General features: G+C 52.7%; 12 protein-coding genes across 12 annotated transcripts; 5 read left to right on the plus strand and 7 right to left on the minus strand.

The window, feature by feature from the left end:
* Positions 1-40: 40 nt before the first annotated feature.
* Positions 41-1539, minus strand: DSM5745_11192 (chitobiosyldiphosphodolichol beta-1,4 mannosyltransferase; the record flags this gene model as incomplete). The annotated part of the gene is made up of 3 exons (XM_026753208.1): positions 41-985; positions 1044-1240; positions 1299-1539. 3 exons carry the CDS (start codon positions 1537-1539, stop codon positions 41-43), a joined length of 1383 nt encoding a protein of 460 aa, XP_026598283.1.
* Positions 1540-2136: 597 nt separating this feature from the next.
* On the plus strand, positions 2137-4812 carry DSM5745_11193 (metal cation transporter MSC2; the record flags this gene model as incomplete). The annotated part of the gene is made up of 4 exons (XM_026753209.1): positions 2137-2468; positions 2515-3642; positions 3698-3916; positions 3966-4812. The coding sequence occupies 4 exons, from the start codon at positions 2137-2139 to the stop codon at positions 4810-4812; spliced, it is 2526 nt and encodes an 841-aa protein (XP_026598284.1).
* Positions 4813-5938: 1126 nt separating this feature from the next.
* DSM5745_11194 (fatty acyl-CoA reductase) lies at positions 5939-7180 on the plus strand (the record flags this gene model as incomplete). The annotated part of the gene is made up of 1 exon (XM_026753210.1): positions 5939-7180. One exon carries the CDS (start codon positions 5939-5941, stop codon positions 7178-7180), a length of 1242 nt encoding a protein of 413 aa, XP_026598285.1.
* A 1613-nt stretch (positions 7181-8793) lies between these two features.
* Positions 8794-9186, plus strand: DSM5745_11195 (uncharacterized protein; the record flags this gene model as incomplete). Its single annotated transcript, XM_026753211.1, has 1 exon — positions 8794-9186. One exon carries the CDS (start codon positions 8794-8796, stop codon positions 9184-9186), a length of 393 nt encoding a protein of 130 aa, XP_026598286.1.
* Positions 9187-9542: 356 nt separating this feature from the next.
* On the plus strand, positions 9543-10512 carry DSM5745_11196 (RTA1 domain-containing protein; the record flags this gene model as incomplete). The annotated part of the gene is made up of 3 exons (XM_026753212.1): positions 9543-10237; positions 10294-10368; positions 10422-10512. The coding sequence occupies 3 exons, from the start codon at positions 9543-9545 to the stop codon at positions 10510-10512; spliced, it is 861 nt and encodes a 286-aa protein (XP_026598287.1).
* Positions 10513-11095: 583 nt separating this feature from the next.
* Positions 11096-11751, minus strand: DSM5745_11197 (putative ubiquitin conjugating enzyme; the record flags this gene model as incomplete). The annotated part of the gene is made up of 3 exons (XM_026753213.1): positions 11096-11352; positions 11414-11506; positions 11595-11751. The coding sequence occupies 3 exons, from the start codon at positions 11749-11751 to the stop codon at positions 11096-11098; spliced, it is 507 nt and encodes a 168-aa protein (XP_026598288.1).
* A 667-nt stretch (positions 11752-12418) lies between these two features.
* DSM5745_11198 (uncharacterized protein) lies at positions 12419-13558 on the minus strand (the record flags this gene model as incomplete). The annotated part of the gene is made up of 2 exons (XM_026753214.1): positions 12419-13348; positions 13406-13558. 2 exons carry the CDS (start codon positions 13556-13558, stop codon positions 12419-12421), a joined length of 1083 nt encoding a protein of 360 aa, XP_026598289.1.
* A 587-nt stretch (positions 13559-14145) lies between these two features.
* Positions 14146-15972, minus strand: DSM5745_11199 (uncharacterized protein; the record flags this gene model as incomplete). The annotated part of the gene is made up of 5 exons (XM_026753215.1): positions 14146-14462; positions 14521-15018; positions 15067-15225; positions 15358-15487; positions 15844-15972. 5 exons carry the CDS (start codon positions 15970-15972, stop codon positions 14146-14148), a joined length of 1233 nt encoding a protein of 410 aa, XP_026598290.1.
* A 4890-nt stretch (positions 15973-20862) lies between these two features.
* DSM5745_11200 (type 1 glutamine amidotransferase domain-containing protein) lies at positions 20863-21649 on the minus strand (the record flags this gene model as incomplete). Its single annotated transcript, XM_026753216.1, has 2 exons — positions 20863-21516; positions 21575-21649. The coding sequence occupies 2 exons, from the start codon at positions 21647-21649 to the stop codon at positions 20863-20865; spliced, it is 729 nt and encodes a 242-aa protein (XP_026598291.1).
* Positions 21650-21947: 298 nt separating this feature from the next.
* On the minus strand, positions 21948-22503 carry DSM5745_11201 (uncharacterized protein; the record flags this gene model as incomplete). The annotated part of the gene is made up of 2 exons (XM_026753217.1): positions 21948-22073; positions 22126-22503. 2 exons carry the CDS (start codon positions 22501-22503, stop codon positions 21948-21950), a joined length of 504 nt encoding a protein of 167 aa, XP_026598292.1.
* Positions 22504-23524: 1021 nt separating this feature from the next.
* DSM5745_11202 (fungal specific transcription factor domain-containing protein) lies at positions 23525-24543 on the plus strand (the record flags this gene model as incomplete). The annotated part of the gene is made up of 3 exons (XM_026753218.1): positions 23525-23718; positions 23774-24103; positions 24198-24543. The coding sequence occupies 3 exons, from the start codon at positions 23525-23527 to the stop codon at positions 24541-24543; spliced, it is 870 nt and encodes a 289-aa protein (XP_026598293.1).
* Positions 24544-25059: 516 nt separating this feature from the next.
* On the minus strand, positions 25060-27350 carry DSM5745_11203 (Zn(II)2Cys6 transcription factor; the record flags this gene model as incomplete). The annotated part of the gene is made up of 4 exons (XM_026753219.1): positions 25060-26082; positions 26132-27068; positions 27120-27211; positions 27261-27350. 4 exons carry the CDS (start codon positions 27348-27350, stop codon positions 25060-25062), a joined length of 2142 nt encoding a protein of 713 aa, XP_026598294.1.
* Positions 27351-27502: the final 152 nt, after the last annotated feature.

Below are 27502 nucleotides of genomic sequence, written 5' to 3' on the forward strand. Positions count from 1 at the left end.
TTTCGCCTTTAGCTTTTGCTATGCGTACACCATCGAAACTTTAGTCAAGCCCAAAAAGCTTTCCAGCGACCGGAGCCCATTCATCGTCCCAGCGATAGGAGCTCGCATCTCGAGCACCGTCACGGAGCTTCTCTAGTTTTCCTGGGTTTCCAAGCAGGTCGACCAGCTGTTCTGCCAGTTCCTTCGAGCTCCCAAAGCCTTTCCCGTTAACGCCGTCAGTAACCAATTCTGGCCACGCCTCAAACTTGCTCCAACCCACGACCGGCAATCCAGATCCAAACATGTCAACCACCTTCATGGGCAGGTCTACGCCGCTGCTGCTGGTGTGCAAGCTGACGCCTATCGAGGCAGACGCCAGTAGATGTGCGTAGTCATCTGTACTCAACCAGGCAGTGCATATGGTGACCTTGCTGAGCTTTCCAGCTTTCTGTAATCTAGATACGCGGTCAACGTACATCTGGCGCTGAGGTCCTTTGCCGGTTATGATGGCCAGAACTGCGGGCAGCTGTGGGTTAGTTGTACTGGAAACTTCCGAGTAATGGCACAGAGCATCAATGAGAAGCGAGAAATCTTCGTCGGGCGTCCAAGAAGTCGAACTAACAATGACCTTGGCTTTTCCTTCCTTGAGCAAGCTGCGCACGGGCGCCGCGTCAGGTAGAGATAAGAGAAACTCCTCGCGCTTTCGTTCCTCTAAGATCGGTTGAAAATGGCTTGCTGGGCGATCATGCAGCGGTAGAATCGGCGCCTTCAAACCAAATTCCTTTCTTAGTACCGAGGCCATGGCGTTGGTCACGCACAGATGAGCCGTGGCCGACCTGCAGAACACATTTTCGTACCATTTGGAGACCCTGACCAACGGATGAGCGTCTCCGAGCTTCAACGCCAAAATAGTATACCCGAAATTATGCCAATCGATGACAAGTTTCGTCTGTCGGAAGAAACACACGAGCGATGCAATCGCCAATGTCGGAATGGAGGGCGGATTCTACAACATAGCATGTTAGACGACCTCAGCGAATATAAAACGGCACGAAATGACAGACCTGGACGAGAAGCCATTTAGCAGGCTTTGTGGAGTATGCTAGAATCCACCACAGAGAGAAGACCTGGAACAGCACTTTCAAAGGTGCGACGAGCAGGAAGAGAAGCTTGTTGCTCGTTTGTAGGAAGCGAGGATGGGGAGGGATCGGGACAACCGAGATCTTGGGATGGGAGGAAATATCAGGGTGAACCTCGGATTCTGTTATACCGAGCGTCAGCATAAGCCATTGGGAATTGGAGTGCTCTGGCCATCTTACCGGCATATCCAATAATATCTACCTGCCCGCCGCCGCGGGCAATGCTCAATGCATGATATTGCATGCGGGGGCTGCGGCCGATGTCTCCGAGGACAAGGACCTGCGCGGTGGTCTTCGGTTCATTCGAGTCATTGCCACTCCCACGGCGCTTCGGTTCGTATTGTGAAGGGAGCAAAAGGATAAACAATGTCACAGCTGTGGAGATATAAAATGCGACTTCGATAACGGTAAACAGGATCATGGCGAGGCACGACCGCAAGCGATTGAGGGGATAGGCGCAGACGGGTAACGGACGTCGGGCGGCGGACAAGAATCAATGTTCGACCTTATACTTGCATAGGCATCAAGCAGCCCCTCAAGCGACCAGCGAACTGAGCTCTGGAAATGTTTATGAAGTTCGAGAGCGTGGTGCGGAGTAAACGTGGTCTCCGATGGGAGACGGGGAGCGGAGCCTGATATCTCAGGCTGAGCTTCCGATAACAAAACGCGCGGCGGATCACGTGGCGCCTCGTTATCGCGACGATGTAACGACTCGTCGAGAGCTACAAGAGCATCCAACCTTTTTCTCGCCAATTCATCGCAGATCGAGCTTGTTCGGCTCGCTCATTACTCGGGAGCTGTTGCTATTCTCCGCGCTATGCCACTACTGTTCGCACACTCGCCCGGCAGGTCGTTGTTTTTGACCTCCTAAAGCTCCATTGAGCCCCCGTTCTTGGCCGCTCCGCTCGTCAAACTACCTGTCCTCCTCACCTCCTATTCCCCGCCCCGCGCTCCAATTCACTGCGAATCCAACGTCGCACGTTGCGCCAGGCCGTATAAAATGCTGGCGGGGAATACCATGTCCTCCGCGGAAGCGATACCCTCTCTTCCGCAAGGACATGGTCTGGGTCATTCGAGAGGCCGTGGCCACTCCCGCCGCTCGACGCCGATATCCCAGTCAATCTCCTCCTATGCGCCTCCCGCAGCCCAGCAGCAGCCACGGCAGTCGGTTACAAGTCTGAATGGGCTGAACGGGTGTGCTGAGGATTCAAAACAAGGGGAACATCATCATTCGCACTCCCATACTTCCAACGACCATGATCATAGCCACCATGGCCATTCTGAGTCGGCGCCCGTTGCTCACGCTCACAAGAGCCTTGGGTTACAAGCAGAATCTACAACAAAGCTACGGTAAGTGCTGCGCCGCTAATGGGCTGACCAATCTAACAACTCTCAGCCATGAGGTAGTCGCAGGACTTATGATCGCGCTGCCATGGGTCGCTTTGTCCTGGTTCTACCAACATTATGCGCAATGGACGCAAACCGAAGCCGACTCGACATCGTCTGTCGGGAACATAGACCTGATTACCTCTCGGACGCTTGGGTTGACCGCCGCAACATTGATTTTGTATGGAGGCTCGGCTTTGGCTCGTGCGAACCAGCGCGGGGGTGATTCTGCTACGAAGATGCCCAACCTGAACCCATCCACAGGGGTTGTTGCACTCAGTCAGATATGCTCGATCGCTTTACCCATATACGCGACCCTGAAAGTTGGCGGGTTTGTTGTCGCTTTTTCTTTGGCCATCGCTGTGGGGTCTGGACTGCCTGCACTTATTCGCGGCCAAGCTTCTGTCACCAACCAAAAGGGCAGACAGAGCTTCAAGAAGCTGACTGCTGCTTTTATACCTCTGGTCGTGCTTCTGAGCTTCCTCGGCATGAACGCAGTGTGGGACAGTGCGCCGTTCTTCGGGTACATCGCCCTACTTGCTTCGGTCTTTGTCATTCGCCCGCCGTTTTCTACAATCCCTAGTGCGCCCGGCAGTGGGCTTGGAATCTCGATGTCTGGTCAAACAAATGGCTATGCGCAGACACTTTCAGCGCCAGGCAACTCCTCGCGAGACCCCATGATTGCTGCCCTGTCTGGCATTGTCCTGGGAATCATGACTCTGTTCACTACAAGAAGCTTCTCATTTGGGACTTTTGATATTGTACACATGCTGGGAGCTGCGGGCTCCTTGGCTACATGTTTGACGTATCTCGACGTCTCCAGTATAAATTCGCCCCGCAAAATAGGTGTTGCTGTTGCCACAGGCAGTGCTGCTTTGTTTTGCTCACCACCGGTTCAAGACAACATCTACAGTGTTTATATCATTCGAGCTTTGCTGGCTATTGGATCTTTCTTTGTCGCAAAATTCGACGATAAACGTTCAACCTCTGACGAACATAGTCACCATCACCACCATGCACACTCAACACCGAGTTCCTCGCGAGCGACGAAGATAATTCTTCGATACAGCGAGCCTTATCCTCTACTGCACAGCATACTCAAGGAGCGCGACTCCCGCCGCATCTTTTATTTCATGAGGTACACCACATCCTTACTCTCCGTCCTCGATACGGAGTTTGCTAATTATTTGCAGTCTAAACTTCAGCTTTATGTTGGTTCAGCTATCTTACGGCATCATAACAGGCTCACTTGGGCTGCTCAGTGATAGTATCCACATGTTCTTCGACTGCCTGGCGCTTGTAGTTGGACTGTGTGCTGCTGTTATGAGCAAGTGGCCGCCGAGTACTCGGTTCCCTTACGGTTATGGTAAGGTAGACACACTTTCGGGGTTCGCGAACGGGATCTTCCTCATGTAAGAACAATATAGACCACGTTTTCGGACCTTGTCTAACCTTATATAGGATCATCAGCGTCGAAATCATATATGAGGCGGTGGAGAGGCTGTCGTCAGGCAGCCAGATGCATCGTCTGGGTGAACTCCTGGCGGTCAGTGTAGCCGGCCTTCTTGTGAACCTTGTCGGAATTATGGCCTTCGATCACGGGCATGCGCATGGACATGACCACGGGCACGGGCACTCGCATTCTCACGGAAACGAGAACATGCATGGGATTTTTCTTCACATCCTAGCGGATACCCTCGGCTCCGTTGCTGTTGTGATCTCGACTATTCTCGTGCACTACTCCGGCTGGGCAGGATATGACCCTATCGCATCTTGTATGATTGCAATTTTGATTTTTGCTTCGGCTGTGCCCCTGGTCAGTAGCACAGCCAAGAGTTTGTTGCTCACTCTGCCGGCTGATGTGGAATACAACGTCCGTGAAACCCTTGCCGGCGTTAGTACGCTGAGGGGTGTAGTCGGCTACACTGTGCCCAAATTCTGGTTGGATGATACAGAGAAGTCCTCGGGCCACAGTCACGCTCATGAGCACACCCATACCCATGACCACAACCATGATCATTCCCACTCCCACAGCCATGACCACCATGACGAACACGAACACGACCATGACCACCACGACCACTTGCACGAAAGTCACGCCCCACCAGTCCTAGGCGTAATCCACGTCACAGCTTCCCGCGCCGCAGATCTAGAAGACGTCCGGAAACGCACCGTCGATTTCCTCAAAGAGAAGGGAATGGATATCCTCGTTCAGGTTGAACGAGAAGGCGAAGGGCGCTGCTGGTGCGGAGGAAGCGGCACTGGAAATGGAAGCATTGGTGGCGGTAATAATCTCAAGGCTTCCTAGGCTGGGCTAGTTTCATTGGTTCCATGTTCTCTGTCATACTATTTGAACATAGTGGCTAGTCTACGGTAGAGGTAGCTGGATTCGCACATAGCAAACTCGATGTATGTAACCACTGACTGGTAGAACCTCACTCCATCTTCCTTGAATGCTAGAAGCAATGTACATCAGCTTAAGCTATACAATAAATTTGGGGACTAGTGCTAGAAGTTATCCTGGCACGAACTCTCCAGTCCATACTACCTTACAGGGTATAAGAGCAGATGCAAACCGCCACTACGCAGGGATCAAACAGACTGTATCATGTTATTGTACTAGCTGTTCAACAGGTACCACCCTACGGGCCTTTTCTGCCCGGACAATTTCCCAAAGACGACCAATGTAGCACAGGAATTCCCACGATATGTTGATACGAGTTGGACGACGGGAATCCTGACCAAGAGAGGTGGAGGACTGCACTCGAAACATATACTGCGAGTTGAGCTTTATCGGCAATGTCGAGTCAAAGCGTTGGCAGAAAATCCAGGCCTCGTTGTCACTTTAAATGAAATCGGGTACAGTTGAGGGTAACAGCGTTTATTTCACGAGCGGCGTGCGTGGCCGGCGATGATCTATTCTAGTCAAGATATATGCCTGCCTGATCCTCCAATATACACCCCGGGACCTGGCTGGGATGACCACGCTTTTTCTCTGTGAGTCGAGACTCGAGTTGGGAAATCGAGAGCAAAGCAGGTACCAATCAGGCGCGGTGCCAGCCAAAGAAGGGAAACCGTGAGAAAGCGCGGAGGTCTTCTGATGGAGCGAGACAGGGCGCTTAGTACCGGTATAGTAGATACATAAGAACCTGGATATCAGAGCCAGCCAATGAACGGGCGAAAGCCCATTCCAATTAATCTATATTGCCAATGGAACTGGTCTGAGAGAGGGTCCAAGGCCATCATGGTGAGATGATCATACCAGGTCGTACAGGACAACTGGACCTCGGCGGCACATGAGCAGAGAAAAGAGTCGTATATACAGCGACTTTGTCATAAGCAATAAGGTTTGCTGAGACTTTTTCCTTCAGACATATCACTTCCACCGACGCACTTGATACCGGGATCGCCGACGTGCTCGAGTCCACGCTCCGATGGCGCTCCAGATGGTTTCTGCGAACGAGGACGAGGTCAAGAAGAAGGGATACGCAACGGCGTTCGAAGCCCACACTGTGTTCCTCACAGGGAGTACGGGGTCTCTTGGGGGATGCCTGCTTTACAAACTGGCGCTGCAGCTGCCAACGAGGAAGATTTTTGTTCTCGTGCGGAAATCGTCCGAGACGGCCGTGAAGAAGTGGAAGCGAAGCATGCCTGGCCAGACGCAGGCATTGCTGGAATCGAAGAAGATTCACTTTGTTATCGGGGACATCAGGGAGCCTGATTTGGGCATGGATGCGGGGAGTCTGGAGCGGCTGAAGGACGAGGTCACGCTCGTTATTCATACAGCGGCTAAGATATCCCTTGACTCGGATATAACGGAGGCCCTTGAGAACAACTGTTTCCCATCGCTGGAATTGGCGCGACTGGCTTCTTCGTTCAGGCGGCTGAAGCTCTTTATTCAGCTATCGACGTCGTACGCGAATAGTTTCCTGCCAGACGGGCATATTGGGGAGCGTCTGTATGATTATTCGGATGAAGACTGCGAAGAGGAGATTGCGTCCATACAGCAGGCAGGCGATTCTCCTCATACGTCCCGGTTCTCGTCATCGTATACCCACTCCAAGCATCTCATGGAACGATTGATGCTTAGACGCTACCCAACCCTGCCTCTCCTTTTTGTCCGCCCTACCATCTTCGCACGCGCTCTTCGGCACCCGTTTCCACTGTATGGGATTGACGGCTCCCACCCAATGGACAAGTTCGCCGACCTTCTGATATCGGATCGCGGTGGGAAACAGACTTGGCATGCAACCGAGGGGTACGAGAGTGGTGTGAATATTTTGGACGAGATTCCGGTCGACTTTGTCGCCAATGCTTGTCTGCTGCATGCCGCGGCAAAGACGCGCGGAATTGTCCAGATTGGATCTGAGCTTTATGTGCAGCGAACATACGACGACTTCTTGCATCTTCTGCGAGATCATGTTCCACCAGAGGTTCGAGGGCAATTACCAGAAATAACGTTCGTGCAAGACAGAAGTATTCCGCAACACTGGTTGGCAGAGCTCGTGAAGGTAGCAAGCCGAAACTGGATATTTGATTGTGGAAGATCGTACTGGCTCAAGCAAGTGGGCGGCCCTCTGAGTTTGGCGGCGTGTGAACATGATGCGAATCATTTGAACATCACGCGAGTTGAGGATATTTCCAAGAAGAACATGAAACAGATGGCGAAGCTTTAGGATAAGCAAGTATATATGGATTCGCATATCACTGGCTCAGTATCTGTTTCTGTCGTTCGAATATCGTCAACATATAGTCGAATTTCACCCATCCTTGCGACTTACATGTACCAATGGAGATAGATAGGTGTAGGTTCACCTTGCCGGCAATAAGAGGATTGACCTCCTCAAAATGATCCCGCAGGTTATGCCGTCCGGGGACTGGCGAGGGTTCTAGTATCGAGATTGATTCAATGTGTCGTTCCAGGCTGAGAACCGTTGGAAGGGAGCAAAGGCCCCTCCAGACCAATTTTCTGCTTTGGCCATAGCAGGATATTTCTCCAGCGGGGTTGGTAGGACCGCAGTTCACCAAGCAGTTCTAGGACAAGTGCTGAGCCCGAGTTCTTGGCCCACCATAATCGGCCATGAAGCTCGTGAATGAGGACGCCCCAATGCATAAGGATCAGCAAAGCAAGAGGATGCCGACACCTCAAGGCATAAATAAACCCCTTGTCCGCTGCCGCAAGCCAGGCCAGGGTTGACGAAATGTCTCTGGCGTTGGCATACCTACTAAAACATTGACGAAGTAACTTCACGGCCTCAGCAAACATGTCACGCTGCTCCGAGTTAGCCACCTCATCGGTCAATGCGGCGAGATTGTTCAACGCAGCTTCAGTATCTGGATCTAGGGCCATGTTCGAACCCCAAAAGTCACTCCCAGACATAAAAGGCTTCAATGTAACCCATCCACGATATATTTTGAGGATGTTGCTCACCCCCTGGAGAAGTTCAGTCGCGAGAATTATCTTTTCGTACGCGCCTATGCTCTCGTCCTTCTCAGTAGTGAGTCGAGGAAGAGCTATGCAGATGATTGTAGTCACGACCGAGTGAGCAAAGACCGCGTCGCAGCTTTCTGGGCTAATGTCGTCTATGGCATGGCGAAATGGAGTGAGCGTCTGGTTGTGATATTCCAGAGCCGTGTTGATGTAAGTAAAAGCTGACGACGGATCCAGAGTAGATGCTATGTGTAGTGAGGCAGTCGCAAGAATTCCCTTCAACAAGAAATCATAGCGCAGAGCTTTCTGTGGGACAATGACCTGCCAAACATGAAAGTCCGAGGGTGAGTTACAGAGACTTTGGTATGTTTCTGTAGAGAACTTGTGCATTAGCTCTAATCTGCGTAGCTCTGCAGCACGTAGATCATCGCCCGACGGGACACTAGGAGCTTGCTGATAGGGCTGGGCCACGTATGGAGTGGAAACATGAACGTAGCCTGGGGTTGTTGGGCTTGCGGATGTACTGGACTGGCGACCAGGCGCGGGGGTGCGCGAGTAGAAACACTCTAGCTCTCTGGATTTGCAATTGGAGCACGGTGGACCTTGCTCATCACACTATAGTCAACTTAGAAAACGCCAACAGATGCAATTGAGCGTAGGATGTGTGCCTAGCCAACCTTGACACGTCTCTTCTTGCACTGGTCGCAACCATAGCGGGACTTTGTATGGGATCTCCGAGGCGGCATATCGGGCAATGGTTGAGCCGCACGAAGCACAACCCCGTAAGACCCTGAATGAGGTGGCCACTGGCCAGGTACCAGGAACTCGGGAGCACGGTTTCAACACACGGCTGGGGGGATGCAGGATGACTGGGGATTGGGGACCTCAAAGTTCAAGCTGGCTGCTGACGGTGCCACAGACGCCCTGCGCCACGTGGGTCCATTGTTGCTTATCGCTTATCGCCACGTGATCGGCAACGCCTCTCCATCTCAAGTCCGACCTCCGACCAACAACAGCATCGACTCGGTCACTTATGATGCTCTATTCATGGAAACATTGCACGACACGGAGCCGATCGAGCGGAAAGTCCAGCTGTCGCCAGGATTTCGAGATCTGACATTCAGAGAGCAGCCTGCCGATGACCTCAAGTCACCTCACAACCGGATAAACGAGATGGACGCTTCTAAGCGAAGCCGGGGATCTGATGCTGGGCCGGTGGGGAAACACCGAGAACGAAAACGAAAACGATAGCGAAAGCGAGAGATCTGGCCAATCACGGATATTCATCGGAAGATTTTGGCTGGAGTATACCGGCGCCCAGATCCACAGGATGACAGCGCCTCAATCAGGAATTCGCAACGACCGGGGCGAGGGCCGTTGCAGGGGTCGTTTTGCGGTCTTCCTTATCATAAAGCGCAAGCCCAGCCTTACTGGTTCTTGGGAGGCCTGAAGTTTTGCGGAGTTCTGGGCCTGGGCAGAATACACTTATCGTTCTTAAATGCCGCCGTCGGCAACCTAACGTGTCCCTCGTTTTTCTTCTCTTCGTTCGCTCCTTTCGCCTCCACGCAGCCGATTCTCATCCTCGATATTCGATCATTCCATTCTAGATGGCGAGCTACGACACGTGTGATCAAGTTTCCACGCAGTGCCCAGTCAAGGCAACGACATATGGGTACTACCCTAACTTCGGCGGCAATGTTTTCTTCGCTGTATGGTTCGGTCTTTTGGGCGTCCTCCAACTAGGAATCGGCATCTACTATCGAGCATGGACGATAACGCTTGCGCTGGCCATCGGGCCGCTCATGGAATTGGCAGGATATATAGGAAGGATATTGATGAACGATAACCCGTGGAACGGAGACGCATTCAAGCTGCAGATCGTCTGCCTCGTGCTCGCGCCAACATTCATCGCTGCTGGCATCTACCTTACCCTGAAGCACATCATCATCGCGCTCGGCCCCGAACACTCGCGCCTCAAGCCGAAGCTCTTCACCTGGATCTTTATCTGTTGCGACATCGGCTCGCTCCTCCTGCAGGCAGCTGGTGGTGGTGTCGCAGCTGGCGCAGGAAACGATATGGAAGTCCTCAAGATCGGAGACGACATTATTATTGCCGGTATTGCGTTCCAGGTTGCTACCATGTCCGTCTGCGGCGTTCTTGCAGCCGAGTTCTTCTGGCGCGTGAGGAAGAACGGTGGACCCGGATCTTTCAGTGAGAAGTCCGTCGGCCGCAGAAGCATCCATCTTATCCTTTTCGGAGAGATCTTCGCCTACTTCACCGTGCTCATCCGGTGTATCTACCGGTAAGAACCCTGCAATCTCCATCTGGACCTCGGTGTACTGACGCTTTATGATACAGTATTCCTGAAATGGCCGGCGGCTGGGGCAACCCGCTCATGCAAAAGGAAAACGAGTTCCTGGTCCTCGACGGAATGTAAGTCACCCTGCTGAAAATTGCCCCAACATAAGCGTTAACATCACATTCAGGATGATCGGTCTTGCCGTGCTATCGCTCACTGTGTTCCACCCTAGCTTCTTCCTTCCCTCGCTGCGGAAGGGAGTCAAAGCTCAGCCTTGATCTCAGCGCTTATTGCACATAATAATTAGAGAGATGTATATACCCTTATTATGTTAGATTGTTATATAAATTCCACATGGGGAGTTCATTTGTTAAAGAGATGGGTGTTGTTCAACTATATATAATCAAGCAGGCACTTGATTGCCAGAAGGGACAGTACTCTCCAAACCATCCCCATATTACGAATACAATCTATCCACGAATATTTGATTCATATTCTTCATTGGTATGGTAACGAGTCGCCCTGATTGCGAATATCATGCTAAAATAAATCCAAGGCAAGCTGTGCTAAAACTATAAATGCGAAGCGTTAAATATCGGTATCTTCGTTCCACCAAGATGCCCAGGACACATAACTCCAAAAGCGACATGCCAAAACTGGCCGCAGGCTCAACAGTGAGCTGGATGGTCTATGAAAAGCGGAGTTCAGGACCGAAGAAAAGGAAGACGAAGAGGGCCACAGCTCGAAGAACGCCCAACACCAGTGCGTTGTATGACCCAAACGGAGGAAGAGAGTATAGATAGAGGAAGAGAGGAAAAGGCGAGCGAGAGAAAGTGTCAAGCATGAACTGGTAGGAACCGATTATTCCTCTCCAAGACTCTCGCGGACACACTTGCGGACGCGCTTCTTGAATTCCTTGGGATCATCCCGCCACAGACGCGCAGCCTCGACGTTCGCGGCGCTCTCGTCGTTGGGGCTGGAGAGCATGGAGATTACGGACAGGAGGATGGTTTCAGGCGTTTGCACGGGGGACCAGCGCTCTGCGGCGGACTCGTAGCCGTACTTGTCTTCCTCTGGGGGGTGCAAGATGGAGATGCAGACTTCGCCGTTGGGGTAGACTGGATGGACGAGAAAGTTAGACTTGTGGATTCGGCGCTTCTTCGCAAGGACAAGACGTACTGTTGGGGTGGAAGAGAGGCGGCTCGAATTTCATCTTCGGGGGCATGTGTGGGTACTCGTCGGGGAAGGAGAGTCGGGCACGGAAGAAGCCACCTGGTATAGGCTAATGTCAGTAAATGGTAGTCTCTCTGGATATGCTCGAACATCCCCCGCTATGAGGACTGGGAGAGATTGAACTTACCGCCATATAACTTGACATCGTCAGAGATCATGAGCATGACCTCCCACTCGAACACATTGTTGTCCACAAGACCGCAGCTGATCCCAGGGAGGTCTTTGTCCGATTGCATTTGTTGTAGCTGACGAGCCAGCATGCGGCCTGCCGGAGTTGTGGCCATGGCGATAAGCGGGGGCGGGGGTGTTGGGGGAGGATGGAAGGGATGGAAGGGATGGAAACGGAGAGGGCGGAAGGTGGTGAGGCTGAGAGACAGAGAGAGTCAAGGATACAAGGAGAAAATGGAGGTATCGCAAGGCGCGAGGATTGAGAGAGAAATGCTGATTGCCGCCAGCAGACAAAAGACGGTCACGAAGAGGAAGAGGCTGTCAGTTGATGGTGAAATAATCACAGTGCCCAGGCGGTGTGGTGCAGGGAGACCCTTGGTTGGCTGGGAGGGGGCGGGGTCCCTTGATCTCCCCTCATTGGAAAGTGTTCTAGCTGGGCTGCTGGGTGTTCCTTGCCACAGGGGTCCCCCGGCGATGTCAACAAGGATAACCTTGCGAGCCCTACGTCTCAGTAACCTTATGAATACAGTTAAACCTCACAAGTCTTGCTTGCATATCTCTAAGTTCAACCTTTCAGTGAACTGAAACCAGGCTGTGCTGTGATAGACAAAATTTGAGTCTTTGTTCAAGATAAATACATCGGGCAAAGTATATAGATGGCGAGCGCATGGAGTACACGAAGGAGATATTACGCTCAGGGGAAGCCACGGAAAAGAGAAATGAAAAGTGTTGCATATCCCACTTCACTGGAGCTGGGGTAGTCAGCGGGAGACTCGTCAGGGCTTAGTTGTCATCTCCGGACTTGATGGCGAGAGCACCACCAAGAATCTCAGCCGTGATAAGGGTGGAGAAGAGCACAACAGTGGCAGTATACAGGGCCATGGCCTTGAAGTTAGCCTTGACGTAACGCTTCCATCCATCGCGGTCCATGGTCTTCCAGGCGTCGGTGATGCTCAAGACACCACCTCCAACAACCTCCGGGGCGACCTTTCCATCGAAGCTTCGATCAAAAGGAATGATGGCTTCGTCCTCCGCCGGGAGCATAGATGCCGCGACACGGACGAAGATAACCCTGGCAGGGAAGGAGGCAAGCCAGCTGACAAAGCCCGCGATGGCCGTGATGCTAGCAGCACTCCGCACGAGGTTGGGCGACCCGTTGCCATCGCGAATGAGGTCAAACTCCTTGAGTCCGTGAATCAGGCGAATGAGGAAGAGGGTGACGTAGTATGCACCCCAGGTGAGAAGGTTTTCGAAAGCAGCTGCAGGGAGAATCTTCTGCAGAGAGCGGAAGCTTGGGATGCGCTGGTAGAAGCGCTTGGGAGAAGGCTCGGAAATCACAATATGCACCCAAGCAACTTGGAGATTGGCGAGCAGAACGGAAACTATCATTTTGACAATGAAACCACCGAAGACCGAGCTCGGCGACAACGGAACAAAAGACGTGACGATGCTCTCGGCCAGCACCATCGTGATAAACATGCTGAAGCCACGGAAACGGGAGAGACGGCCAGCACGAGCGCGAAGGTGGGAAATTGTAGTGCGCAGCTTGCTCGTGATGGGCCTAGGAGCGGGTGTTTCGACCTCCATCTCAGCTTCGTTCGGGTCGGCGGGGTTCTTGTTGGCAGGGTCATTGTCCACGCGAAGATAGAGTTCGGGGTTGGAGTCCTCCACGACAGCGAGAGTTGGCACTAGTTGACCGTAGGTGTACGCGATCTGGGGTAGACCTTGTTAGCAATTTAATTGGGCTAGCGAATCGACGGGGCAACGTACGGAGATCGTGGTGAAGAACAAGGCAACGATCGTAATGAAAAGCAGGACGGCGAGGACAGGAGATCCGACTCCGACCTGGAGATTGGGCATCTTCCCATCCTCGGCACCAGAGAAGGCCTCGACGCCGCGGCGGACGAGTTGAGAGACCGTCATGATGATAGAATTGACAGAGGCCTCAAGAGTGAATGGAACTGGGATAGAATCGATGAATGAAAAGACAAGAGAAGGACAAGAGTTGGATGGGAAGAGAAGGCAAAAGGAGCGATAAGCGATGCTCTTAAACCCCGGGGGACTGCTCTGTCGGCCCAGGCACCAGCGGCGGAGGCTGAGCAGCCTGGCCCCGTCGGCAGCCAATCAGGAGGTCTCGATCTTAGTCCGGCGCTTCCGTCTCGACTCTCCTGCCCAGTCCCTGATTCTTCCCTGACTCCCTTATCTCACTTTGAATTTGTTCATGGCATCGATCAATTGGACAGCTAGTTACTACTCCGTAGTTTCACCCACTCAAGTCCTATCCAAGGACAACATCGTCTTCGACGCGGCTTGGGCTGGTCACGTTGTGGTTCGTCCCGTGTCTCACCTGAGGGGCGAGATGGCCAAGTGCGGTTTCGAAGGGTCTTGTCCGATCTTCGATTTCATTGACTTCGATCTACTCCGTAACTCCACACCAACAACATTGACAGAGTATTCCATTTATTGGTACGTTGTCCCTCTTCAAATGTTGCACCAGCCATCCGCCTAATCTAAAGAGTATAGTACCAGTTCTCCATGCCTTCGATACGGCCTCCAGTTGCTCTCGCCTTCTTGTTTACCTTCCAGAAGTAGAAATCCATCATCACATTCATGCAGATGCTGATCATGGTGATCCCAAACGTGACCCAGATTCCTGTTGTGTAGTATGGGCTCTCACTCGATTTGAAAGAGACACTTGCGATGATCCCACCCAGTCCTCCACCAATCAAGCAAGTGGCAGACGCAACCGCCCGCTTCGAGTGCGAGGTGATGTTGTTTGCCTGGAAAGCGAGAACTCCTGGAATGCAAAATTGCAGGAACCCGACGCCTATTCGGCCTTGGTCAACATGATACTCAACAAAATCCTTGGAAAAAGGCAAACCTACCCATGAAGACACCAAAATAACGCGCGCCGTTGGTTTGGCCATACGCCGTGACGAGCATCCCGACTGCTGTCAGCAGCTGGTGGACCGCAATAACCGGTCCTCGAACATGATAGCGATCTGTTAGCCAGCCCGAGAAATATGTGGCCGCGGCCGCGAGGATATAAGGCGGGGCGCTGAGAAGCTGGCTCTCATTCCCGGTGAACCCCATCCCAGTCAGAATGATGGTTTTGAAATAACTGTACGCATATCCTGGAAGCGTTGATGCCATGAGATTAAACGCCCAGAAGTATAGCTTCCAGTCCTTGAGGTGATGCACGATTTTTGCCGCAGTCAGTCGATCTTCTTCTGCGTCACCACGGTCATGATTGATCCGATCGATGACGAACTGTTTCTCCTCTGGCGATAGAAAGCCGTCTGCTTTGGTCGGAAAATCGATAATGATGAACCATCCAATAGCACAAACGCCGACCGTGATGGCGCCTTCGACAATGAAGATCCCTGGCCCGAGTCAGATGTGAGACTGGAACGGGAAGAATCTTTACGTACACCTCCAGCCACCGAGCCCATGAGTCCCATCCAAAAGAGTCAAGGCATAGGCAAAGATAGCTGCAAAGGCATTCAAAACCACAGATATCAGCCAGAAAGCCGCAAGCCTCTTGCCGACCTCAAATCGCTTGTACCAGCAGGTGATCAGATAAGTACAACCTAGCTTTGTCAGCACTTACACTTGAATGCCACTGTGGCAAAGTCTTTTACCTGGAAGAAACCCAGCCTCCATTATCCCTTATTAAGACAGTCAGCTGTCGGTAGTCCTGACTGTTCCCTGTCTCGTCTTACCAAGAAGTGCTCGACAGACAGCCATGGTTTCCCAACTATACGTGAAACCCATTCCGATCAAGATGGCCCCAAAGCTTACGCCGAGGAAAGCAAGCCAGTTTGCCGCGCCAGCTTTTGGGAGAACAATGTTCTATTGCGAGTCAGCTTGGTTTCTCCGGGCTTAATGAACGGGAACGGCAACGGACACTTGGGATCTCAAACACACTACCATTTCTCCGTCAGATCATCCTCCAGGAACTCAGCAATGGGAACCTCACATATATGCCACAAAGAAGACCAGCACGATAACGGTATACCGGTTGCCGACATCGAGCCCAAGGTCCTCCTCCATGCCCGCCACAAAAGCAAGTCCGAGGTTGGTACGGTCTATCAGGGATATCGAGTACATCAGACCTAGGATGGGCAGAAGACGAAGATCAACCCGTCGCCTCCAGCCGGACAATTAGTTCGATTTGCAAAGAAGAGAGAAGCGAACCCATACATTACTTTCTTCTGATGCGCTTCATCGATACCGTATACTGGCCCGTCATCATTCTTTCCATTTTCAAGCACAGTCTCCAGATGCTGTGGAGACATGGACTTATCCTCTACGTTGCGATTCTGAAGCTCGGCCATATTGCTGGTGCAGCTTTCGAATATAGGCGACGGAATCGAGTACGCGTCACTTGAGGTGCGGCACTGCAAGATCTTATACGACACTGTCTGGTTGAAGAAGCCTTCTTTCCCCCATAACATGGGAGTTTATGTGGAGTTTAGCCGAGCCTAACCTGGGACATCGCCCACCGTTTCTTCAATAACCGGATGACCGCGGCGTTGGGCTTCCAGTACCAGTCAGACTGCAGTATCTGGAGACATGGAGACCCTACCCCGCATATTGATCTCATGCCAAGGGTCTAGAGTTGCGGGGAATTTGTGATGCTAGCTAGAAGGCATCAATACCCCGGAGTATCTCCGCTGAGGAGTGTACCAAACGGTTTGAGTATGATCTTGACTTCATGGAACCGGTTTGCTAATGGCTACGGACATCCTAGAGTGCTAACCATCCTGCGGTTGCCAAGTCAGACTTCGCGACTATGCCATTGGTATCGACAGGTGATTCGGGGTAAATAGCCCGCTGGAAATGGACCTGCTCTCGATCTTGGCGCAACGCGGGGAAGCATATACGACCTTGGCATCGTCCGATTCCTCCAGTGGACGCCAACCGGAAGAAGTCGCTCTCATATTGCCGAGGATAGCCATACTCGAGACTGTCGTTACTTGGTGAGTTGGCAGAAACTTTATAACTGCTTGGGTTCGGCGTATCCCCGATCCATATACCTGGGGAATCTGGAAGCCCTAGGGGTCATCTAGATGAGTCCAGGACTACGCCTAGTTTGGACACTAGGTAACCCCTGCCTACTTGGAGGTGCGATTGGTCCCGGACACGCCACAGGACAAAGTATAATACGGGCATGTCTACTATTGGCCCCGGCATCAGTTCTCCCCATAAACTAGTTAGCGAAGAACCAGGCCGAGATTGTCCCAAGCCGGTGATTCGTGATTACCATTACTGCACGTAATCATGCATTGTCCTTCTATTTTGTGTCGATTGTGTCATCGGTAATGGCATTTGCAGTGTATGTTCCCCTTCGCCCGAGGTCTCACATCAGTTCTATCAGGGCAGACAGCGCGAATGTGCAGTAGTACGAGACCAGAAAGCCCTTGGTCGACGCAGCCGCAACTGTTATCCAGAAGGTACGTGGAAATGAGGACCTGCCAACTGAGCAAGGCTACAACAATATCGTGAGCCAGGCAAGTATAGAATAATGTCCGCTCTGGAGAAGTGACCGCCCCAGCAATGGAAGGTTAGGGGTATGCGCACCGAGGAGGCTGTCACTGTGCTGACCGGTGTTCCGGGCCGGATTCTGGCGCCTCACGGGAATTCCGGACCACACACAAAGTGAGAGTCGCCTTGCTACATGCAATTTCATCAGGATCGAACGGTGCCTTGGAGAAGAAACCGGGGCAAAAAAGGGCCAACGGGTACTCCGTGATCCCCGACAGTCCCGAAACTGAACGGGATGCCCGGAGGACGGAAACGATCAACTTGTGGGCCACCAAATGCCTTGCAATAAATTAGGAGTGCGTCAGGTCTCGATGAGGGTCCCAATTTGTATCATCGCCAACATTGTCGATTCTTCCGCAATGCCGGCCCTGCCAAGAACCTACAAGGCCTGGGTAATCGCGTCGGTAGACGGACCACTTGAGCTCCATGAGATTGATTTGAAGTTACCTGCTGCGGGAGAAATACTTGTACAAGTTCGCGCATGTGGCGTTTGTTTCACGGACGTTGCGGTCCAGAAGGGTGATTTTGGCGACAACCTCTTCCCCCGCGTTCCTGGCCACGAGATTATTGGCGACGTTGTTGCCATTGGCGAGGGAGTCCAAGGGTTTTCTCTCGGCCAACGAGTTGGTGGAGCATGGCTTGGAGGTGAGTACAAGCCTATTCCCTTTGTTCGCAATTCTACATGTACTAGCTGTGAACGGTATGCTGACGACAGAGGGTAGGCCACGACAACGTCTGTCGGTCATGCCGCCGCGGGCTCTCCCAAGCATGCAGCAATGCTGTATACAACGGAGCCAGCCGCGATGGTGGCTACGCGGAGTACGTCTTGCTTCGCTCAGAGGCGGCCGTTCGCGTCCCCAAAGACATAGACCCTGCTGAGGCCGCGCCGTTGCTTTGCGCAGGGCTAACCGTCTTCAACGCAATTCGGAAGATGCACATCGAACAGGGTAGCCTGGTAGCGATTCAGGGCATCGGTGGTCTGGGTCATATGGCTATCCAGTACGCTCATAAGATGGGCTACAAGGTTGCCGTTCTCAGCTCCAGCGCCGCCAAGAGGGACTTGGCCCTGGAGCTCGGCGCCCACGAGTACATTGACACCGGTTCGGAGGATGCGGTCAAGGTGCTCCAAAGGTTGGGTGGTGCAGCGCTCATCCTCGCCACTACTTCCCACGGCAAGGCTGTTACCCCTCTGACGGCAGCGCTGCAACCATCCGGGAAGATGCTCCTCCTATCCCCATCTGGGTCCATGGAGTTCAATACGAACGATCTCATCACGGGGGCTTCTGCAATCCAAGGCTGGATCACGGGTAACGCTTTGGATGCTGAGGATACCATCGACTTCGCCAAGACCTTTGGCGTCAGGAGCATGATCGAGCGGTTTGCATTTCAGGACGCTCCGAAGGCCGTGGACCACATGGCATCAGGCTCCGTTCGATTCCGCAGTGTTTTGGTCTTCGATTAGAAGTGCATGACTCTGCTCTACTTTCCTTTCCCAGCGCTCTGTCTGCTAGCTACCCTGCAGGAATCATGCATGCAATGTTATTGTGTAGGCGATTCTGACTGTTATCCTACGTATCTCCGAATCAGAAGTCTCCACCACGGAGTTTTCCGTCTGTGCCTCTGGATGTTAAGACACGGAAAAGCCGCTCCGAGACGGAGAAGTCCGCTTCCAATTGGAGGCAAGGGACCCTCTCTTTACCCGTGGACCCTTTATGCTGATTCGTAGTGCCCTCTCTTTACTGATGGACCCTTACGCCTGTCTATTGTGAGACTGGGTTAGACAGTCAGAGGGTGTAGTCCTGCTGTAGACGAAAGGTGGAGAAGTGCCCAAAACATACTCCAACTGATAACGGATACCCGGTGTAATCAGGAGGAAGAATGCGATGGAGAAAAGGGATAAGTAAGCCCAAAATCGCCTGTGTCTAGCAGTTTGCTCAGAACATCCCTACCTATCTCAGTTCTTGTCTGTTTTGTTCGGTATCGAGTTCCTACTCATTCCTGCCTCAGCATCAATAACTCGAGTAGGTGTCTCTTGTTTGAACTCCAACTTTATTCTTTCCATCTGACGAACAGCAGCTCTAGGCCACAATGTACTGTCCTCGCGTCGGAGACAGGCTGGATAGCCTCGACACCCCGTCCATGATCGTTGACCTCGACCTGATGGAGGGCAACATCCAGAAGTTGTTCAACACTCTCCGGCCATCTAATTGCAACATCCGGCCGCATCTAAAGACCACAAAGAGCGTGGCTCTTGCACGCAAACTCGAAGATGCAGGGGCAAAAGGCTGCTGCGTTGCCAAGGTGTCTGAGGCGGAGATCGTTGCCGCCGCGGGATTTGACGACATCCTCATCACTTGCGAGATCATTGGCAAGCCCAAAGTCAAGCGGCTTGTTGAGCTGTTCAAGACGTACCGAAATATCCGTATTGTGGTTGATTGCGAGGCTGGTGCGACCGCGATCAACGACGAGCTCGCCCGGTCTGGCGTGTCGGAGCCCATCTCCGTCTTGATCGACCTGGATGTCGGACTCGGACGCACCGGCGTTGCTGCGGGGAAACCAGCTCTTGCCCTCGCCAGGCATCTCGCTACACTTCCCCATATGCGCTTGATCGGGGTGCAGGGGTATGAGGGTCACCTGCAGCACCTTCACGACCGCCAGGATCGCAAAGCCCGGTGTTTACAGTCTATGAAGACCCTGGTCGATACCGCCGAGATGCTGCGAAAGGAAGGCTTCGATATCCAAGTGGTTACCACAGGAGGAACCGGTACGGCGGAGTTCTGTGCGATGGTGCCTGGGGTGACGGAACTGCAGCCCGGATCGTTTATTTTCATGGATACGGATTACCGCGACGCTGTGGGAACATTCTATTCCAACAGCCTGACTCTCCTCTCCACCGTCATCAGCAAGCAGGGTGACCGGCAAGTCACCATCGACGCCGGCCTGAAGACCCTCACTACCGATAGCGGCTTGGCCGAATGCAAGGACTCCAGGTATCAACATAGGAACCTGGGGGATGAGCACGGCTCGCTGAGCTGGGACGATGGGGTGCCTGACTTGCAGGTTGGCGACAGGGTCGAGATGATTCCCAGCCACATTGACCCAACCATCAACCTGCATGACTTCTACTATGCGCACCGAAACGGAGTCATTGAGGAAATCTGGTCCGTTGATACCAGAGGCAAAGTGCAATAGCATCAGTTCTCCTAGTTGTATACAGAAACTAGATTATGAAACATGTTGATCGACCATGTAGCTGTAGATCTTGTTACGGCTCTTGAGGTCTCTTGTACCACAAATTTGTCATTGTCATAACTAGTTAGTTCAACTCAGCCAAACTATATCCAAGACTGAACAGAATAGACACGGACAACAAAGAAGCCATAGACTCTATCTCTAGACTTACGCTTGTGGAATCCTATGACCCTTGTCCACCACGACCAGGCGTTCTGGGGAAGAGCTACTGGGTTTGGCATGCGTTAATGGAAATCGTGCACATGCTACTAGTTGTAGCCATAGAGAATATCTAGCAAAGTTGAATTAAGACATAGAGGAATCACCGAACAATGCTAACATAGTAAAACAATGACATCCTCCGGTCCCACTGCGCTGCTTCGAACCGATTTGGTCACCTAAGAAGTCTGGAATGCGCTCAGCTGCACTAGAGACCTATTCCCAATCAATCAGTACGCATGCAGCGGAATCCAGAGGTCGTACCCACCAACGGCGGTGGCCAACGCAGCACCGACTCCTTGAGCAGATGCGGGATTCTGGCCGGTGACGATCTGCCCATCCACCACCACCATCTCCTTCCAAAGCTGCTCGGCCTTGACGTAGTTGCCACCGGCTCGCTTGACCTCATCTTCCAATGGGACAGGCATAGCCGCAGTCAGACCAACAGCATCCTCCTCGGCGTTGCTGAATCCGGTTGCCCTGCGGCCTTCAAGAAGGGGCTTGCCGTCCACAGTGGCATTGACGAACACAATGGGGCCATGGCAGACTGCCGCAACGGTTTTGCCGGCCTTGTAGAACTCTTCAATTAACTGGAGAGAGTTCTTGTCCTTGACCAGGTCAAACATGGGTCCGTGGCCGCCGGGGTAAAAGATGGCGTCGAATTCGGATGCCTTCCCGAGGAAATCCTTCAAGGGCTTCGTTGTCTCCCACAGCTTCTTCTTGGACTCGAAGAACTTGACCGAGACGGGGTCGTTCTGGAAGTTCTTGACGGAGCCTTGATCGATGGGCGCCACACCCCCCGCAGGAGAGGCCACGACAATTTCAGCCTTTGGATTGGTCTCATCGTCGCCGACCAGGCAGTAGTAGGGCCGAGCAAACTCGGGCTAATGGATGCAGTCAGTGATCCTCTTTCCTGCGCTCGTGGAAGACGGAGAAACCAACCAAATACCATCCAGTGGGTTTGCCATTGCCCATCTCGCCACAGCTGGTCAGGACAAATAAGATCTTAGGAGCCATGTTGGAGGGTCCGAGGAGAAGGTCTATCGAAGGGTTGTAAGAGAGTTGATGAAGTTGAGCACAATAATTCCAATTCCTGGCATTATAAGACTTTATAGGAAGGATGTCAAGCCAGATCTCGAATAGAAGATTCCATGGCAGTCGATGACAAATCTGATGAAGTCTTTTGGCATTTGTCAAGAGGGAAGCGGGATATCCGTTGCAAGACGGAGCCCCCCGTGTCTCGGGAAATCATGCGATTGCAATTTGTAGAATATATTACTAAGATCAGCTGAATAGAGTAGAAACACAGCATGGTTTATTCCTGGAACTCTGGCCGGGATTCGATGTCCTCGACAAGCTGAACCATGTCTGGATCACCCTCTGCGGCCAGTCTTTGAAACTGGACAGTGTTGTCCTTCACCCATTGTGCGAAATATCCAGGCTGGGGTTGTTCAGCAGGCCACCACCTCAATGGTATAAGGGCTGTTACTTACCAGTGGAAGGTGAAAGCCGCCCTCCTTCGCAGCATCGATGCAGCCCTTGATGTACACACTTCTCAGCTGCCTCTCCCATCCACCACCCGCAACAATCTCATCCCAGACGGCATTCACGCTGTCCATCAAGCCACGCAGTTGGTCTGCGGTCCGACCGGTTCCACTCCGCAAGGTGACGAAGAGGCGGTTGATTTGGCGGCGTTTGCCTCCCACGAAAGTATCGGACAATGGCCCATGAGAGACATCGATAAACCGGCAGTTCACAATATAGCGTGGAGCATGGAATGTATTGGCGTGGAACTCTGTGATGCCGTGGGCTATCGCCTGCTTTTCAGGCTCCTGAAGGGGGATAGCGTGCTCGAATTCGTAGAGAGGCATGGTGAGTTAAAGAAATGTGGATGAAACAGATAAGACTGGTTGAGGGAGATATCACTGTACTTTATACCACAACCTGAGACACCGAGTTGTACTAAGCGAGCTTCCTCCAAGGTGGTTGACGCGGGGTCGAGGGGACCAGATGTAGGAGAGAGCCAACAGCCATCAGCCGTAAACTACGACCATACCTCAGTATGGTCCCGATTCGATAGACCAAGTAGGACTCCCCACCTGTGCGGCGCTTTTCCGCAGTGCGCCGCTTGTGCTGATGTGCAGGACAGTGCGCCGCTTCCCCTGTCGTGCGGCGCATTGCTTTTCTTTGGACTCTGTTGTTGCCCATGGCCCAGTCCGTGAACCTCCAGCTCCCACATATTGTTCAATCGATTGACGATCATGTCTGGAGAAAGTCGAAGGATGGATCTTTTGGCCCCTCGCCCCTGCTGCCCGTGCCAGGCTCGGAAAAGACGATGCGGCCGAGAGCTGCCAGAGTGTGCATTGTGTCGAAGGCAAGTCGCTCTGTTGTACGGTCCAGTGCCTGGCTGACCCCGACAGGACAAGCCGTCGATGCAGGTATGAAGGTGGCTCAGCTGTGCCGCCCAAGGTTTCTTCGCGTGAAAACGTCGAACAGGAGGCGCCTCGCAATACTTTCCCTGCCACGTACTTCCTCGACCGCCAGTTGTTCACTCATTGCCAACTGAATATCCAGAAGCCCCCTGTATCTCTTTCTCTAGGTGACCTTGACGGTCTGGGCAGCGCCGACTCTGCCCGGCATGTTGCGAGCCAGTATTTCCGCACGATCCATCTCTGGCTGCCGATTCTCTCCCGCAGCAAGTTCTATGGGGTTATCCTGCATCAACCGCTGCAGGAGGAGCCTGACCTGAAACTGTTAGTTGTGTGTATGTCCATCTTATTGCCCCAACAGTCTGAGCACTCTCAACCCCTTCAGAAGACATACTCCTCGCTCAAACACAATCTTGTCTGTTTGGAGCAAGCTGGCGTCTTGACAATCACGGTGCTTCAATGCATGATTCTAGTTTCACTCTACGAGCTGGGCCATGGCATATACCCTGCCGCGTTCCTCACAATTGGGGCATGCGCCAGGTATGCAGTCGCCCTCGGTTTAGACAGAGACATCTTTCTTTGGGATCACACCGAGTCAGGCTGGGCAGCCATGGAAGAGAAACATCGCGCCTGGTGGGCCGTTGTGATACTGGAGAGGTAATGGTGGCTACGTCAATGTGTGAGAGAATGCTTCTGCTAACAGACACCAAAGGCACATGAACATTGATTCTCCAAGAAGACATCTCTGTATTCCGGATCCCTGCGAGAAGCACTTTCTGCCTATTTCGGACGAGGATTGGAACAGTGGAGTACGGCCAGCTTTGTCACAGACAGGCTGCCCATCACCGTACACAGTGTCCGCCCCTGCAAACAACAAGCTGGGCAAATTCGCCAGACTGGCGCAGGCATCCCATCTGTTGGCCCGTGTCATGCGCCACATCGGCGATACGCAGGCCGATCCTCACTTCCTCGACACTGAGAAAAGCTTACTCGATCATGCCCTGCGGTCATTGTTGTCACTTACCGTAGCGGAGGAACAGCGGTGCGGCATTGCATATTGCTCGCCAGTGGCGTTCACATCAAGGCAATCACCCTTTGCTTAGAATCTTGCGGCTCATAGTAACAAGAAGTCCTAGTGCTCTCCTGCTTCTGCACTCATTTCCTCTGGCTTTCCCCAGTGCCAACAAGGAAAGTGCCCAGTATTGCTACCGCGAAGTTACTGAGCTCACCTCCAAGGTGACATTACCCATCGCCCGACGTTTGAAAGGGCTCCTGCCTTCTGACGCGCATGCCCCATCTCCCTTGCTCCTAGACTGGATGTACCGGTCTGTGATTGCGTACAACAACATCCGGGAAACTAACACCGCTGTGCTCGTCGATGGCTATGTAGAGACGGTGCGAGAAGCAATGGAAGGGCTCGGCCGCCAGTGGGGCGTTGGAGGTATACTCATCTCTCTACCAAGCGGTTCCTCTGCATTTTGACAACTTACGCATTCCTAGCATATTACCTGGACCTGCTTGAAACAAGGCGTATCACCGGAGTGATATCGGGAATACCGGGCTGAGAGGTCGAGTGCTGCCAGGGCATTCAACTCGTCTTCAAGGCCGTTCTTCAACATCAAGTTGCTCGGTTCTGAATTGACAATTCTAGTCTTAGATTTGGACTTAAATGAACAGAAATCATCCCCTCATTGACCAGTGGCGACTCGAGAGGCATTTGGCAATGGGCTTAGCGTTCAATACCCCAAGACATGGCAGAACGAGCAGAGGCATGGTGCAAAGACCGCCATTGGCATCGGTGGTCGCAGGTGACTGTAAACAATATATCCAAGTTTCACGCACATGCACCCGACATGCCAGATGGATACTATTACCATTGCCCAAACTCTGCCTCAATATGTAGGCTTACGGCGCCTGTGTGTAAAGAACGGATGAGCATAGTGTTTTGATTGATTCAAAAGACTTTTCTTTAACAGCCCATAACCCAGTGATTAAGAACTAATATGGACGCCCAAAATCACGCAGACTTTCGCCAATCCACCCCGCAGCCTCTCTGTCCCCAAGTTGTTCGAAATCATACGAATAGCCCATTATCGCATCTGCACTGGAGCCCAAGAAGTGAGAGAGTAGATCTGTAGACGCGAACGAAGTCTCGAGGTCTCCGTAGTTGGAACCAAATAGATCAGCACCCGCGCCCGCATCCTCGTGTTGAAGTGGCGGGGCAGGGTTTGCAGACACGTTCGTGTAGCTCCCCTCGGCGGTGTTATCGGAGGGGAAAAGCGATTGCATAGTCATGGAACCCTGTGAGCCCAAAGGCATAGGACTGCGTTGTATTGTGCTCGAGTGGCGAGTGAAGCGTCGAATTGTTGCCATTAAAACACGGTCGAGGACGTCGCGACTTCTTTTTGCCTCCGGCCAGTACTCGCCCATAGCGCTGAGGACGTCTGATGAAGCCTTTAACGCCCGCATCAGAGAGTCGAGATCTGCTTCCTCGGCTATGCCCTGGGGGGTCCAAACACAGTAGAACATGACCATTAAGCATAGAAAAAGGGAATGGACGCTGATCCATCCGTAATGCAGGGAATTGGCAGTGTACAGCTGGTGGTACAGCTCGCTGCAGGTCATGGCGCTGGAAAAGCACTCTCGGAGGGACGCCTTGTCGGGGTTCTGGAAGCGAGGGTTTGGTCGGAGGACTAGCATGACCAGTTCATGATACTTGATTTCACTGATAAGGTTGATGTAGGACCGTGGACTTGCTTCCGGATGTCTTGGGATGTCTTCACGCCATTGTCGCAAGCGCATCAGAATGTCAACTTTCCAGCTCTCTGCGTCCGTGACGACCGGCTGTGTGTATGGGGGATATTGTCGATCAACGCAGTACAGGACACATTTGATCTCACTGTTGAACCGGGCCAGTTTGAAGAGATGGACGGCGCTGGTCATGTTGGTAAGTGGGTCGTTGCTTTGTCGAGATTTCGGATGCTCCGTCCGGAGCTGATCATCGTCGATGTCTAACGGGTACTAGGAGAGTCAGCTTTGGTCTGAATCGGAGCAAACAGTTGGTATATACGTTGAGATCGCACTGCTCATCGACCACGCCCATCGGTCGTCCCATCAGCGTGCTCAAGAGCCGGTCAATTGTGTAGGTGCACCAAAAGATCCGGCGGCGGACCTCCCTTTCCAAGGGCGTGAAATTACTCGCTGGCACATTTCGATGCAGACCCAGCTCAATTGCCAGTGCCAGTCCATGGTGATGAAGAGTCCAGAGGCTCAGCCCTGACGTTGGGTTGTTGAGGGCATACATCTGAAGAAGCAAGATGCATTGCGCGACACCAAGCGATGAAGACTTCATTACGGCATCCACTAGTTTCATGGCAGAAGCGAAGTAGCCCTCGGCTGATAACATGACCTTTGTCCGGTGGGAGAGTATGGATGCACCTATTGCGATGACCATCAAAACCTGGAACTTGTGCACCGCGGTGACCTCAGCGTCGGCGTAGATCTTTTCAATGGTTTCCCAATGCGAAGGTTCGTGTAGAATCGGAAATTGAAGGTGAACAATGTCGAAATAAGCATGGGAGAGCCATCGCGTATGCCTGGGATCGGAAGGCAGTTCCTTCGGTTGGGGAACCAAGAGATCGGACGGAACGGCCAAAGCATCAGGTTTGGCACCTGGGATGGGGTTCTTGTCGGCATCAAGTCGCTTTCCAAGCCCAGCCAGGACAAACTTGGTGAAGAACAGCCCACTCGACGGGCCCAGGTAGCGCAGATCTGACCCAGTTGCGATGGAGACCAGTCCAATCTGATCCGTGATCTCGTCGGGGGATTCAACATCTCTGGTCTCGCAGCTTTCCTGAGTGCGCTGCGGGGCGTTCCAGTCACCGGATGGAATGGCCCCCTCAATGCGAGGCGAATGGCCTGGTCCAGCAGTCACGTCGATGCTGGGGACGTGCTCTTGAACAATGGCTTCGAGCCATTTGATTCGAGACTCTAGATCGGCAACGTAACTTCAGGGCGGGGTCAGTGGCTGTTCTTGATATGGGGATGCAATGCCGTACCTCTGAGAAAACTCGCGTGAAGCGCCTCCTCCGCCGATGCATGGCACGCCTGCTCGCTGACAGCCACTGCAGGCTGGGGACAAGGTGTCACACTATGGCCCTGTCAGACAGGCAGGCGAAGGAGCTGACGGGAACGCTTACTCGGATTTTCCGTCTCTGACACCGCGTGCACGCGCTGCCTATTCGCGTCCGAGTTTTTCGTGGTCTCTGACCTTGCGATGTGTTGTCCATTGTGTCCTTGGTGGCGTAGGAGGAAGTCGAACACAGACGGAAATGTCACGAGGATTTTAGTCAGCAGAATCCGGCTGACTGTACTGTACGGTACAGTACCGTACCGTACTGTACCGCAGGATCAGCCTTCGCCACCATCCAGTTGCCTACAC

This window comes from Aspergillus mulundensis, assembly GCF_003369625.1.
Source record: "Aspergillus mulundensis strain DSM 5745 chromosome Unknown scaffold_21, whole genome shotgun sequence".
NCBI lineage: Eukaryota > Fungi > Ascomycota > Eurotiomycetes > Eurotiales > Aspergillaceae > Aspergillus > Aspergillus mulundensis.